Raw genomic sequence first — 15,747 nt, 5'->3', positions numbered from 1 at the left:
CAAATATCACTCTTTGGCACAGACTTGTTCTTTAAAGCTAAAAATAGTGAATAACTAAATTGAGAAATTTAGAAGACGGCTCTTTTTAGCAAATTATTTTTGTAGGTCATAATTGTTCTCATTAGAAGAAGGCACTGATTGGACCTTGTGAAATAGATGTAAATACCAGGAGTAAATGAGGAACAGTGAAGCTAACCTGTCTGGATGAAGGGGAGGCGTCTCTGACCCGCTGGGCTAGTTTAGCCAGAATGTTGACCAGCCAGCCTTGTCGATCAAACTCTTCCCTTAAACCTCTACCGGAGCAGCAGAGAAGAGCCGCCAGCAAATACTGATACCTCACGCTAAACTGAGAGTCCTGAAGAGTATCTTTCAGCAACCTACAAAGAGAGACAAAAGAAGAGTAGTGTATTTTAACTGATGCTCCAAACACCCTTAGAGCAATTCATTTCCTTTTGAAGGCATTTTATATAGATTGCACAAACAGAGCAATTTCTGTCTAATGAAATGTTTAGATTTGAGCACAAAATATGATTTTCTTTAGCATAAAGAAATTTAAATTGACTATTAGGAAGCTTTAGAACATTTTACATTGTAACACTTTTTTAGAGCACTTAAGCACACAATTCTCTTTACAGTAATGCATTTGGTATTGTCCTAATATTTAAATGATGATTCTTTATTACTTTAATAAAAGAATCTTTTACTTTTTATTAGTAAAACTAGTAGTTTTTAAAAAATAATTTGACTATAAATTAAGTTATTATGATTAATATTTATATCATTGTAGCATGTTTCTGCTGCCTTTTAATTATTTATTTTAAAAAATTGTAATAAAAAAAGATAAGTAATGTTTTCCCCCTATTAGTAAAAAAAAATAATATATAAAATTTAATAAAAACACAATTATTTGAATTAAAAGGCAGTGCAACAAAATCTAAAATGTATACATATTTTATAAAGGGTTTATAAAATATATAAATTTTTAGATGTAAGGTAAGCTTATTCTGTAATAAAGCAACATACACATTCTTAGTTTAATTGTTCTGAAAAGAAGTCACATTGCAAAAGCCTTTTTTTATTAAACAAAAATATTTTATTTTAATTAAATTTATGGAGAAAAGTAATTTTTCCTTTTCATTTTAGGAGTAAAATTTTAACCGCATTCATAAAGGCTTTGACTGCTCCAAGAAAGAAAATGATTGCATTTGTACAGCAGGTGGAGCTGTTAGCTAATTTTATACACACTCATGCAATCAGTGTAATACAGTGATAATCTACATGTGCATGACTTTAGTGTATACAAAGTATCAAGCATTCAAGCTGCTGACAGGTCAAAGATTCAAATCTCATCACACAAGAGCATCAGTTTAAAGGGATAGTTCACCCAAAAATGAAATTTATATTATTAATTACTCACCCTCAGGTCGTTCCAAACCCGTAAGACCTTCGTTCATCTTCGGAACACAAATTAAGATATTTTGATGAAATCCGAGGTGTTCCTGACCCCCCATAGACTGCAACGTCATTACCAATTTCAAGGCCAAGAAAGGTAGTAAAGACATCATTGAAATATTACATTTATGAATACAGTGGTTCAACCTTAAATGTTATAAAGCGACAAGAATACTTTGTGTGCAAAAAAACAAAAAACAATTACGACTTGCGATCACACGCACACATAGTGGTGTTCACGTGAACAGCCTCGGGGACTGACATGGAAGAACGTTAAAGGGTTAGTTCACCCAAAAATGAAAATTCTGTCAGTATTTACTCACCCTCATGTTGTTCCAACCCCGTAAGACCTTCGTTCATCTTCGGAACACGAATTAAGATATTTTTTATTAAATCTGAGAGCTGGATCACTCCTCCATACTAGTCCATAGGCTTCTTCAGGGATTGAACTTTCCGGCCTCAAAGTTAGTAAAGACATTGTTAAAATAGTCCAAGTGACTACAGTGGCTCAATCTTAAGTTCATCAAGCGACGAGAATACTTTTTGTGCGCAAAAAAAACAAAAATAACGACTTTATTTCAACTATTCATGTCCTTCTCTTTGGGCCTCGAGTCAGTTCACTAGTTTAATAGCGTAAGCTTCTGTTGTTGTACGTCACACACATCACGCACATGACCAGCGTCGGCCAATAGTGAGCCTACGTGTGACGTAGCTCTACGGAATCACACTACGTTAACTGACTAGAGGCCCAAAGAGAAGGACATGAATAGTTGAAATAAAGTCATTATTTTTGTTTGTTTTTGCGCACAAAAAGTATTCTCGTCGCTTGATAAACTTAAGATTGAGCCACTGTAATCACTTGGACTATTTTAACGATGTCTTCAATAACTTTTCGAGGCCGGCAAGTTCAATCCCTGAAGAAGCCTATGGACTAGTATGGAGGAGTGATCCAGCTCTCAGATTTAATAAAAAATATCTTAATTCGTGTTCAGAAGATGAACGAAGGTCTTACGGGGTTGGAACAACATGAGGGTGAGTAAATACTGACAGAATTTTCATTTTTGGGTGAACTAACCCTTTAAAATTGTTGAATAAAGTCACTATTTTAGTTTTTTGAAAAAAGAAAAAGAAAAAAAAAATTAAAAATAATAATATATTATATATATACATATATATACACGTATGTATTCTTGTCGTTTCACAATATTAAGCTTCAATCACTGTAGTCACAGGCTATTTCAACAATCTTTACTACAATTCTGGGCCTTGAAAGTGATAACATTGCAGACTATGGGGGGTCAGAAAGCTCTCGGGATTAATCAAAAATATCTTCATTTAGGTTCCAAAGATGAACGAAGATCTTGTGCGTTTGGAACGACATGAGGCCGAGTAATTAATGACAGAAATTTCATTTTTGGGTGAACTAACCTTTTAATACTGACAAACCTGAATATGACAGAATGAAGCAGCATGACCCGATTTCTCAGTATATGTGCTCTATAATACATGCGCACCGAGTTTCTAAGTATAATCTGAGAGTAGAGGACACACCAGAAGAGGTAGTGAGCTATGCGCACATCCCCGATGGCCCTCCTCAGCAGAAAACGCACAAGGTGACTGTCCAGATAACACTCGTACTTTAGCGCCTGCACAAAGAGAAAGAGTTAGAGAGCAATTTGTTGGACAGGGAGGGAGAAATCAGAGGGTGAGAGAACAAAAAGAACGGAAGGTAAAAAGAACAACAGGTAGGATATAAACAGATCAAGGTCAATGGGAAAGGAGGGAATACAGCATGAAAGGAGGAAGTTGGATACAAAGCCTTTGTTACCTGCACTAACTGAGGAAGGAAGTCCAAAAGCTCAGGATCAGAGATGGAGTCCATCCACTGTACAGCCGTCCGCCTGCACTCCTGATCTGGAAACCTAGTTTAAAGGGGATGTTAAACCAAAAATGAAAATAAACTGCACTATAAAGCACTACAAAAGAACAAACTATGTATTAACATGAATAAAATAAACTGGATAATAACTATAATATGACTGATACATATATTGGATAAAATAATATATAGAGGTGCAGTCATTTACAGTCATTATCCAGACCAAGCTGGTTTAGGTGGTTGATCAGTTGGGCTACCAGCCGATTAGGTTAAAGTTAACCTGGTGAACCATCTTGGTCAACCTAGTTAGAGATGGTAGATCAAACCTGGTGGCTCTTGGTTGAGCCGATTTGATTTAACACTAATAAAGCCTTTAAATCATGTCAGTAAATGTCGAAAGATATCTGCGCTCCACATGTGCTCTGCTGGACAAATCTCAAAGGTCAATTCTTCATGGTCTACTCAAATCAGCCCGACTGCCAGCCGCTGAAGGACAGTCAAGCTCTGCTTAGCCTCCAGCTAAACAACGGAGCAAGCAGTTGCCATGGTTACCATAACACTCACGTGGCATTCAGCAGGCCTAGGGCGTCCAGGTGGTTCATGCATTCCCACTGGCGGAGCAGGGCGTAGATGTCAGGCAGGCATGCCCACTCCCAGCTGGGCGCGCTGGCCAGGACCAGGGGCAGACGACTGGCTTCCGCATGGCAGAAATAACGCTTCTCCCACAACAGCCGCCGGTCCTCCGGAGACAACCTAGATAAAAGAACCAAACAAGAGATTTAGCATGACTTTTTATGAAAACATCATTAAAATGTATTTGTTGATTTATTCCATGTCACCACAAACAGTAGACAAACTTGCACAGCACCTACAAACTTGTGTTACGTAAATATTTATAGATCATATAATACCACACATCATCCAAACCATCCATCCATATAAGAGCTTAAGTATACTCTAAAGTCTTCAAGCATAGCACTGTAATTTTTGATGTTGTTTCCAGACAAGCAGCCATAGTTTACACTTCACTTCTACACCTAATCTCAAAAAGGTTTGCAAACTGTCATCATACATGCTATGTCCAAAAACACGATAACTCAATCTGATAAAGATTAACAGTGAGCAAATAAATCACACTGCAGGGGCTTAATGCTCAATTCCGATTTTTGGAAAAAATTAGATTTTTTTGCAAGGCCGTTCACATTTCCAATTAAATGCGACTTTTTGTGATCTCCTGTGTGAACGTGAAATGACCCGCATGCGCAGAAGAGTACTCAACGTCAATTCCTGCCTACTTCAATCTGAACGGCCAGGTCACATGTATCATTGATATGCGACAAACGTCATAATTCTGCGTTGAAGTCGCATTTCAAAAGATCGGATACATATCGGATTCGGATACATATCGGATTTGGACCACCTACCCAAGTGGCCTGGGTCGCATTTGAAAAGATCGGAGTCGTTCAGACTGTCATGAAAAGATCAGATACAGGTCGCATAGGGGCAAAAAAATTGGGAATTGGGACGCTTCAGCCTGCAGTGTGAACGTAGCCTAGTGACTGAGCATAAAAGACTTTCGAAAACATTTGAAAAAAATTCTGACAACATGCCTTTGAAAGGTAGTTTAATTATGAGGGATTGGTTTTTTTCTTTTTGCCCCTTTCATAAAAATCAGAAGCACCTCAAAAAAGGTTTGCAACCCACCATCTACATGCTATCAGTCAAAACATGATTCGCCAGTCTGGTAGTGCAAATATGTGCAAACTTCCCATCTAGACAAAATTAAGATGCTGCTAATACAGCAATAAAGAGTAAAGCATCTCTGTGTGGGCTCTCACTGCAGTAAAGGATAGAAAATAACCACACTGAATCTCTTGGTAATTTATGATGCAGGCTTACTTCTACACTGATGTACCAAACCCTGAAGTCTAAGTCTGGAGGTAAACACTCCAAAAGGCTCTAGTTAAAGGTAAACAGAACTATTTTCATGAATAATATTTAAATACATAGAAGGGACTGACAACAACTAGCTATAGCCTGTACAAATAATAATCAGCACACAATCCATGCTTAAAAACACCTTTATAATGATCTGTCAAGGTCCTTCATGCTGCTTAGCTCATCTCTTGTTGGATGTAACATACCCACTTAATCGGCAATGTTTAGCTACCATGTTTTCCTGCTGGCTTATGAATTCATGTTGGGGAGTGGCTTCTCCCTCTAGGGATGACAGCCGTAGGGCAGGAACCCCGGATCAAATTACCTCTGCGCCTGCTGGGCCAGTCATCAGACAACTCAATATACTGGGGGAAGGGTTGTGAATGCTTCATACAGTCACACCCACGCTCTTCAACATGCAAGCATGACTGTCATTAGAAGACTACATAAACCACAATTCACAAGAGGCTTGAGGAGTATTGATTCCTGGCTGCAGCTGCCCAAAGCAACCCTGAGGGCCTTCTGCAAATCAATCGGTAAAGAAAAGGACAACCAAATGGCTGTGAACTAATGCTAAATTTAATAAACAGTCTTCCTCTGCTGGGACAAAACATTGTGCAGATCTAGATGCATAAGTCTTGTTGCACAGTTTCTGAAGAAACTGTGGGTTGTGCTTGCCTATTTCAGACATTCCACTATGAGGTTGTTTTGTTGTGAGTGGTTGTCAGGGTGTTCTGAATGTTCGAATGTAGCACGTTACTATGCAGTTGCTAAGCTGTTCTGGGTGGTTGTTTACAGAGAGCTGGTTGCTTACAAGATTCAATATATGCTCCCTATAGAAGTCTCAAGTCAGTCCTTCAAAGTACGTTCAAAAGTGTTTGTTTTTTTAAGAAATTAACCATTTTAAAACAGCAAGGATGCATTCAATTGATAAAGAGTGACAGAAATATTTTGTAACAATTTAAAAGTCTTTACAATTTCAAATAAATGCTGCTTTTTTATATTTCGATCCATCAAAGAATCCTGAAAAATCAGTTTCCACAAAAATGTTAAGTAGCACAACTGTTTTCAACATTGTTTCTTGAGCAGCAAATCAGTATTAGTATCAGTGTAACACGATCCTTCAGGAATCCTTAATCATAACAGTTAAGCTGAACTTTCAGCATCATTTCTCTATCACAGGAATAAATTACATTTTAAAATAGGTAACATTTATTGTAATATTTCACAATATTATGTTTTTTACTGTATTTTCGATCAAATAAATGCAGCCTTGGTGAGCATAAGAGACCTTTAAACATTTTTTGAATGTCTTACTGACCCCAAACATTTGAATGGTAGTTTAAGTTTCTGGGCGAGAAAGATGAACAATTTGAGGTATAATTCATATCTGTATAATAAAGGGTATTTTGAAAAACCCCAACCCAAAAAGGAGCATTAGTAATTGGAGCAAACACTTCTTTTTTCGGTTTCATGCAGTTTTATCAATTTTAGAAAAGTTGAAACATTAACTCTCTGCTAACAAGCCAGATCATAGAGAGTTTACACCCCGCTCAAACACACCTTTGAACCGAGAGCTGGAGACAGTTTATGACTGAATATTTCCAGGCTGGTGTGGCTCCATGTTTTAAACTGAAACATTTGCTGCAGAGACAGACTCTTCTCAACAGAGCTCCACAGAGGAAAAACAGCTGAGAGAGAAGGAGAGGAGGAACAGGGCCAACTGGGGAGGAGATCCACATCAGCGGTCTAAAGCTGACAGTAACAAAGTGAACACTGTAGAGCACCAAGCCCTGCTGAGCACCAGATATGTCCTCATATTCAATCATAGACAACAGAAATAAACAATGCCCGATCCATTAAAACAACTTTTACATGCATATTATAGACAATTTATATATATATTTTTTTTTATTAATAATTTTTATATTTTATAATTTTAATATATATTTTTTAAATTAAACAAACTATATAATATGATTTAAATACACTACCATTAAAAGGTTTGGAGTGGTAAAATCTTTCAATGTTTCTGGAAGATATCTCTTGCTGCATTAGGACTGCGTTACTTTATTAAAAAATACAGAAAAACTAATATTGTGAAATGTTACAATTGAAAATAACAGTTTCCCATTTTAATATTTAAAAAGGTCATTTATTCATATGATGGCATAGCTATATGATGCTGATTTGCAAAGGTTCTTGCAAACAGTTGTGCTGCTTAATATTTTTGTGGAAACTATGATCATTTTCAGGATTCTTTCAGCATTTATTTGAAAACTTTTGTAACATTGATCAAAAGTGACCGTAAATACATTTTTATAATTTGATGCATAAAACTATGAACAAAAGTATAAATTACTTAAAATGTATTTGCCCCAAACATTTGAACTGTATATTATATTATAAACTCATAATAAAATAGAAATTAAACTATATTTTAAACATGATCAGATTTATGCAAATAAATATTTAAAATACATTTAATTCTCCAGTCTTAACAGTGTGTGCTTGTTCCATTTCCTGTTCTCCTCACCCTCCCCACCCCCAGGCAACCGTTCTCACATCCAGATCTTTGAACTCCACATGAACGCCGCTATTCCTCCCACGGTCATTTGAACGAAGGGAAGAATGGGGGGGGGGGGGAATCAGACAGGGGCAAAAGGAACTAGGCAATGTTGTGTTTCATCCCTCCCAGAAACAAGGAACGATCTGACACTGACTGTTAACAGCAGTCTGCTTCATCCTTTCTCTTATGTCTGATCATCTCCTCAACATCCCTCTGAGCTTGTGTAACCTCGGTTCCAATGCAGACATGCCGCATAAAATCCCTTTTCTGCTCTCAAATGAGCGTGTCGCTAAAATATGAATGAGTAACGACAGCTGAATCTGAATTTGCATAAGTTGGTTACCGTATTTTCCGCACTATACGGCGCACCGGATTATAAGGCGCACCTTCAATGAATTACCTATTTTAGAACATTTTTCATATATAGGGCGCACCGGATTATAAGGCGCATAAGATACTGCATTCAAACGTTTGACTGGGTTTGCGTTATGCATCCACTAGATGTCAACAAAAAAGTCAGATAAAGTCAAACTTTATTAAGCTTTCTGACAACTCCGTTCACTCCCATGGTAACGTTGTTCAAACGTTAAAGGAAAACTCTGGTCAATTTTAACATTGAGCTCATTTTTTGTAAATTTGGAGTGCTGTCAGTACAGATAACAACGACAAAAACCGGTGTTGCCTACACCGTGTTATCCTCTTTTTAAAATTTGCACCCTGTTGACTTAAGAGGCTAAAAGCAGGTTTTAAACTTTTCCCGTTTAACAACCATAATGTGTCATTACAAGTGCACAGCCATGTGAGTGAACACGGTGAATCTGACTCCAGTAAATGTGAAAGATATGAATAAAAATTATGTTTATTCAGCCAGCTCACATACCCGTATTTTCTTCCTGTTTTCGGTCGAAGTCCATAGTAGGCGATTGTCGAGTGTGCGCGCGATCATTGGTAAGTAAGCAACAGTGGAGACTCAGCCTGTCAGCTGATGACGGTGCTGTGTGGTGTTCTGAGAATATCAGCTCAAATGGATAGTTCATCCGAATCAGATGTTGAACACACGGAGGAGGTTTGATCGCGCGCGAACTCGACAATCAACTACTGTGGACTTCGGCCAAAAACAGGAAGTAAATACGGGTATGTGAGCTGGCTGAATAAAGAGATTATTCCTGCCTTCGTGAAAGCTCGGATCACAGTTGAGACTGATATATCAGCCCAGGCATCCACGATCCATTGGCAGATAGTGGCGTAAGTCGCCCCGCCCCGTCTCCCCGTCTTGGTGAACGTGTGTTCACCATCCATATATAAGGCGCTCCGCATTATAAGGCGCACTGTCGTTTTTTGAGAAAATTAAAGGCTTTTAAGTGCACCTTATAGTGCTGAAAATACGGTATTTGTGGTTGCAGCTACACTTAAACCATCCTTGTCCTGTACCTTTATACATGTACATCAATCCACTGCATTCTCTTTTGTGGTTACCAACCTAAGCAGTTTAAATGTGTAAATGTGTTGCAGTCACATTACAAGACTGAGCTAGAATGATTAAATGAGATGTAAATGATGTTTAACTCACAGGCTCACAAAAACCTAAGAACCATGAAGCTTTCTAACGTCCTCTTTCACCAAAAATGTTGCTGGTTTTCAGGGAATGCCAAATCAGAACCAGCCCTATGCGAATAAAAGCCTCAACTCAATCTGTTCGTCACAAAGCAGAAACTATGGACTAAACTGCTTAATATGGATTAGTTTTACAATCTTTTTGAAGCATTAAAGTGGAAATCTCTCAGATTTCATTAAAAATGTCTCCATTTGTGTTCCGAAGACGAACGAAAGCCTTACAGGTTTGGAACGACATCAGGGTGAGTAAATGACAATTTTTGGGTGAACTGCCCCTTTAATTTAATAAATATTAAGTAGCTGGAGTAAATAACGTGGTGTCCGTCAAACAAATGTGTTGATCTGAGAACATTAGAGGTTTCCTTTTGGTTTCCGAGAGTGGTTTACGCTGGCGCAGAGTTTAGGTTTCCAGCCCAGAATTTATGGAACGTTACAAATTGGCTCGGACACCAGCATAGTGTTGGTAGAAAAGGGGCAATATTGTCAATCCAATAAGAGATACACAGTGCTAGTTAAGGTAAGTATTACAAGGTATATAGAGCCTTTGGGTGCTGAGAGAAATGGGGAAACAAAAAATAATTTTCCCTTAAAGGAAAAATCTGGAACAATGCAGTAAAACAAATAATTAGATCAGGATGCAGCATTTGCTTTAGGATTTTCAGAGAGCCATCTCACCAGAAAAGGGACTTCTTGTGCAAGACATCCTGTAGCTGCCTCTGGCTGACCTGGTCCAGGCGCGAGAACTCGTACTGGGGGCTGAACTCTGCAGGAGCGGGGGTGCTGAAGCGTACTTCGAAAGAAGAAGTGGGAAAGTCCACCTGAATAGACAAAGAGAGTTTTGTTGAAAATGAGCCAGTTTAACAATGGAGGGTGTAAAAGCACCCAGTAGAACGGTCAAAAGTAAAAATAAGTTATTAGCCTGACATGATGTAATAGCAAAACTACCTCTTCATTTGACTCTATACAGTATTCCTCAGACAAAACACATTAGGACTGGGCAAAAAACCTAAAACAAATATTTTTCAGCACTTTGGTAAAACAAAACAAAAAAACACAACTTTGGCAATATTCGGCATATCTTCATATTTAAGAGAAACCATCAAAAAATGGCCAATAAGATTCAAAAGTTTAGATTTGATTATTTTATTTCATGCATTTAAAGTAACATAGTAAAAATAAAGTTAAAACACTGTCTTAAAGTTACTAACAAAACAATATTTATTTTTTATTTAAATACACTAATACAAGTACTTATATATTTTTAGAAAACATTATTAGCATGCACTGTTTTATGAAAAATATCATGCAGGGACCGTGAACATTTTTGAACGGTGGCACAAATTTATTATTGAAATGAATCATGGAAACAGTCAGCATGAAGGGATTCACAGAAATGTGTTGGACTAACATATTTTTGCTTCTGGATCTATAGAAACAACTTCAAACTTGCAAGACAAAAGGTCTAAACGGTCTATTCTGACACAATTTTAGAAAGGCCCATTAAGATTATCACGATTTATCACAGAAAATTGATGCAAGTATTTCATAAATATTTGATATATAACAGCCCTAATAGATACCCATTATAATGTTCATGGAAGGGTTAGGGACAAAGAAAACAAACCGCAAATCACAGGTAAAATTCTCTCCAGCTGATGGTTATAAAGATGGGACAAGAGTGAAAGGTTTATGATCCAAAGCAAACGCTTAAATTCACAGTCACGGCTGGCATCAGTTAACAGGAGTGCTGAAAGCAATGATAACCGCACCATGAACAGCTGAGGCCTTCACCTTAAACATGCCAAGTTAAATACCACTAACACTAAATGTTAACAGAATAGATCCAACATACACTGGGTACATGTGGTTGTAGTTTCATTATGTCTTAAGCTCAGTGACCAAACCCGATTCGAAATCAAGAAAACCATAACAATGAAGAAAAAAAAAAAAAGAAAAAAAAAATTGTGGGCCCGTTTTCACACTTCTTCTATCACTCCGGGTTGAAATCAGTCCAATTATTATTGCCATATGCTTCTCAGCATCACACTGCAGAACAGAAAACAGCACAATAATGAATACCGAAGGTCTATTTCATGACCTTCACACCAAATGTTCCCCCCATAAGGCAAGTCAGTTCACTCGGCAGCCATCTTGGTCTTTATGCCATCTTGGTCTTGTTATATTAATTTAGCTAACTTAATACAACATCCTAAAAAAGTTAATAATTTAAATAATCATGTAAAATAAAAATAGTATATTACAATAAAAGTACCAGAGGTACTATCAGCTTCAAAATATCAGGCCTTCGATTATTGTCTTGGACAAAAGGGATCTTGACTTGGAGTCAAAAACCAATAGCATAAATAAATTTAAAAAAGCAAAACACTAAAAACCTGCCGATTATTATATAAACAAACGATTTTATCAGCAATTTTCCTCGTTGATATTACCACAAGTGGTCTGTCTCTTCCCCCTTATACTGTATAAATGGGCATAAACTGCAATACACATATTACAAACTCTTACAAGTAATTCATTATTGCAAGCTACTGACAAAGTCTTGTTCAATATATTTATGTCGAACCACTTCCTACTTTGTTCTTTGAAATTCTTAGAGGTTGTCAATGAATGGTGTGAATTGAATAGAAAGAATGTGAAAAATGGGGTCAGAGAAGAGAGCGAGTGAAAAGCATCAGCGGATAGGAAAGGAGAGAAGCTAAGGGGAGCGAGCGCACGTTAGGCAGTTTTAACGAGCCCCAGATGTGTCATCAGCTCCAGATGCATCTTGGCTGTGGGGCAGTTTAACGGGGCAGAATGCAGGGACTTACTGAGGGAAACCTGCCACCTCAAATGCACTGAATAACCCCAGCACCTTAATGAGGGGCAGAACCTACTGAATAGGCCCAGGACCAGGCTTCGCTCCCAGTTTAAACTGCACAGCCCACTGCCCTTACACAAAGCCATGCCATTCGGGCACAAAAGAGCCCTATTGGCACTGCTAAGGGCTGGCTTGGCACCCTGAGATTGCAGAAAGAAGAACAGGGATTGTATAGTTGGAGGCCTGTGCGGAGGGTGGGAATTTCACAGAGGCCCGGACAGAGTGAAGAGAAAAACTATGCGCACATGTGATTTACCACACAGATTCAGAACAATACCAGCGGGGAGTGCTGTTTACAGAGAGCGGTGGTGAAATGTCACGTCTGAACGTGTTAGAGGATATTAATGCATGTGGAGGAAGTGGTGACTCGAGGGCCGAGGGTTGTCTGGGATTGACACGTCTCAGGGTGTTTGTGATGATTGTCTGTATGTGTGTGCTTAATAAATTGTTTCCTGTACTGCTGCTTAAGCTACATTGCCATGTTGTATTGTCTACCCATCATTCAAAAGTCTGGGATTCGTGTGTTTTTTTTTTGGTGGAAAGAAATTAATCTTTTTATTCAGCAAATATGCATTCAATTGACAGAAATATTTTGTAACAATTTAATTGTCTTTCCATTTAAACAATATGAGGCAAGCCACCGGTTTTCAATATTGATTAAAAAAAGGTTTTGAGCACCAAATCATCATATTATAATGATTTCTAAGAAATTATGTTGAAAATTCAGCTTTGCCAAAGGAATAAGTTGCATTCTAAAATATATTCAAATAGAAAACCGTTACTTTAAATTGTAATATTTCACAATATTATGGTTTTTACTGTATTTTTGATCAAATGTAGACTTTCAAAAACATAAAAAAATGAGTACTGTGAATTTTGACATACTATTGTCAGCAATTTTCACCTACTAAATAGTAGGAAAGTATGCGATTTCAGATGTAGGAATTAAGTACTACGAACCGTAAAATTGGCTGCATTTCCACTAGCAGACTGGCCCAACCCTATTACTGCCAAAGTTATGGATCCTCCAAACAAAGTCTAATTCTTGGGAAGGTTCACATGTTTGCTTTAGGATATGTCAATAACTTATGTAACTTCCTGAAGATGGAAGTCAATAGCGTGAATGACATTAGTATGCATGACATTATCAATATTTAAGTTATTTGCATGTGACCATTAAATGTGTGTTCAATGAGTCTTGATTCATTCTACTTCTGCATTTACTCAGCTTTAGATAGTTATCTACTTTTCAATGCACCAATTCCGCTCAGGGACCACAATACACTTTTAAAAAAAAAGCACTTGTTTGAGTGTGTGTGGGGTTTATAGGCCATATTAGACTTGTAGAAATTGGCCTGTTCCAAACACCACATATGGTTTACTGTAGGAGGTGAGTATCAACAGAACTCTAGTGCTTAAAGAGCCTGTTTTCATGCCCTCCAATATTACATGGACTAATAAGTTTGAAGAAAAAAAAAAGTAATATGTAAATGGTTATTAACTGTGATATCTTGAATCTAGATCCATGTTATTTTGCAACAACAAAAATCATAAATGTCTAGTTGTGTTGTCAGACTATTTCCTGAGCATTTCATTTAGTCTGGGGCCATTTAGATGCATATAAAACATCTGTATCCATCTTTCCCTCCCTCTCTCTCTCTCTCTCTCTGCAGAGCTACCTGACCTACTTTTAAGACATTTTGCAAGGAGCGGGACAGTTCCTCTGTACATTTCCACAAGCACACTGGCCTGACCCTATTACTGCCAAAGTTATGAGCCAAGCACAGAATTGACCTTTATTATACCAATTTACATATAATCTAAGCTTACCTTCAAAAATGTACTGCTTGTCAATTATAAACATCTTAAACCTTAAAGTTGTCCATGAATGTGTCCTCAATAGTTAGCTTTTGAGAGTGTGCATGCATAAATGACCTTTGAAAAAAGCTGAAAATTAGATGGCGGGTTTGTTTTAAATAGGAAGCCTCATCCTTAAGGTCTGATTAAAGCCTATTAGGCACACTGCAACCTCCTGGATAAAAGGACAGATCAATAAAAACATAGGGGGAGAAAAACTATTGTATGGAAAGGGAGAGTGTTGGGAGTTTACCGAGAACGTGGGTGAGAGAGTCATCTGTAATGAAGCAGGACAAGCAGGAAACCGTTTACACATTGAATTGAGAATAAGGCCAAACCTGAAGGATGACACTGTCTGGCTGGCTGAAGTTGGGCGTACTGGAACGAGCATTTCCACTGCCGGGGGTTGAAGGCCAGAGACCCAGCAGCTTCCTCCCACACGTCAGAACACTGAGGAAGAGGGAAAATAGGGTGCAGGGTCAGAAAACACCTAACATCCGCTTATAGATGCACAAAACAAGCAACAACAGGATATGGACAAAGATGGAGTATATAAATACATACATACTTGACCTACCAAGTACATTCTTGTGTTTATATCTTAGAGGCAATGATAAAGATTTGTTTGCAGGGTCCATAGAACATTTACTAGCAAAAATCTTTAAGCAAACATGTGAACCTTCCTAAAAAAATTTTAGGCAACGTCAATAACTTCAAAGGTCCTGAAGATGGAAGTCAAAAGCACGAAAATGTTCAAGCATGACATGTAGATTTTAAGTTATTTAGTTGGACTTGCATGTGACCGTATAATGTGTGTTCAATGTGTCTTCAAATTAATTCTACTTCTGTTAAGGGTGTGTGCATTATCGATTTTTGATAGTGAACTAATTGCAGATCGTGGATTTTAATGGTTCACATTTTATTAAAGAAATCTCATAATATCGTGCTACAGTGCATTCTATCAGTTGCAGTTCTGGCGCCTCCATCCCAACATACATTTACCTCACGTTAACTCCGCGACAGGGATGCCAGTTAAAGCGCTGCCGGTTAAACCTTTTAGTCGCACGCTGTTCTGACATCTTTTCTTAGCGCATACACCCGAAGAGCGCACACTAAAACCTTGTCAAACAGTGCGGGAGTACTAAACAGATTTATCTTTCGCGTCTTATTGCATTTAAACAGTCAAATACATACGGTTTACACAAACACAGTCGGTTAGGTCTTAAATGAACGTAAACACTTGGGAGAAAACCTCATGCACGGATCTAATAAACAGACATGCATCCGGTCTTAAAGTGACAGCAGCCTAATAAACCTGCTGCCGTTTGCAATCAATGTAAACCACAAAAGACCAAGACAATAACTTTAATAAGAATGTATGTATGTATGTATGTATGTATGCATGTATGCATGTATGTATGTATGCATGTATGCATGCATATAAATAAATAAATGTATTCAGTGAAGTCTATGTAGCGTTACATTTTTTACGTTTGTTTATTCTATTTCTTACTTGAATGTTAGTGTTAAATACACCTACTGGAATGAAATAATCAGTGC

The 15,747-nt window shown here is 37.7% G+C and overlaps 1 protein-coding gene across 1 annotated transcript in view; it reads right to left on the bottom strand.

Moving 5' to 3' along the window:
• pik3c2b (phosphatidylinositol-4-phosphate 3-kinase, catalytic subunit type 2 beta) overlaps positions 1 to 15,747 on the bottom strand; it is a 50,092-nt gene that overhangs the window by 7,901 nt on the left and 26,444 nt on the right. The window contains exons 14-19 of the mRNA XM_056269859.1: positions 14,526 to 14,637; positions 10,128 to 10,270; positions 3,896 to 4,084; positions 3,281 to 3,374; positions 3,004 to 3,098; positions 197 to 377 (exon numbers count right to left, since the gene is read on the bottom strand). Of these exons, the coding sequence (XP_056125834.1) occupies positions 197 to 377; positions 3,004 to 3,098; positions 3,281 to 3,374; positions 3,896 to 4,084; positions 10,128 to 10,270; positions 14,526 to 14,637 (814 nt within the window). The remainder of the gene's footprint in view (positions 1 to 196; positions 378 to 3,003; positions 3,099 to 3,280; positions 3,375 to 3,895; positions 4,085 to 10,127; positions 10,271 to 14,525; positions 14,638 to 15,747) is intronic.

This window comes from Rhinichthys klamathensis, unplaced genomic scaffold, assembly GCF_029890125.1.
Source record: "Rhinichthys klamathensis goyatoka isolate OS25496 unplaced genomic scaffold, OSU_Roscu_1.1 h1tg000291l_1, whole genome shotgun sequence".
NCBI lineage: Eukaryota > Metazoa > Chordata > Actinopteri > Cypriniformes > Leuciscidae > Rhinichthys > Rhinichthys klamathensis.
This window is presented reverse-complemented; position numbering and strand designations above follow the sequence as displayed.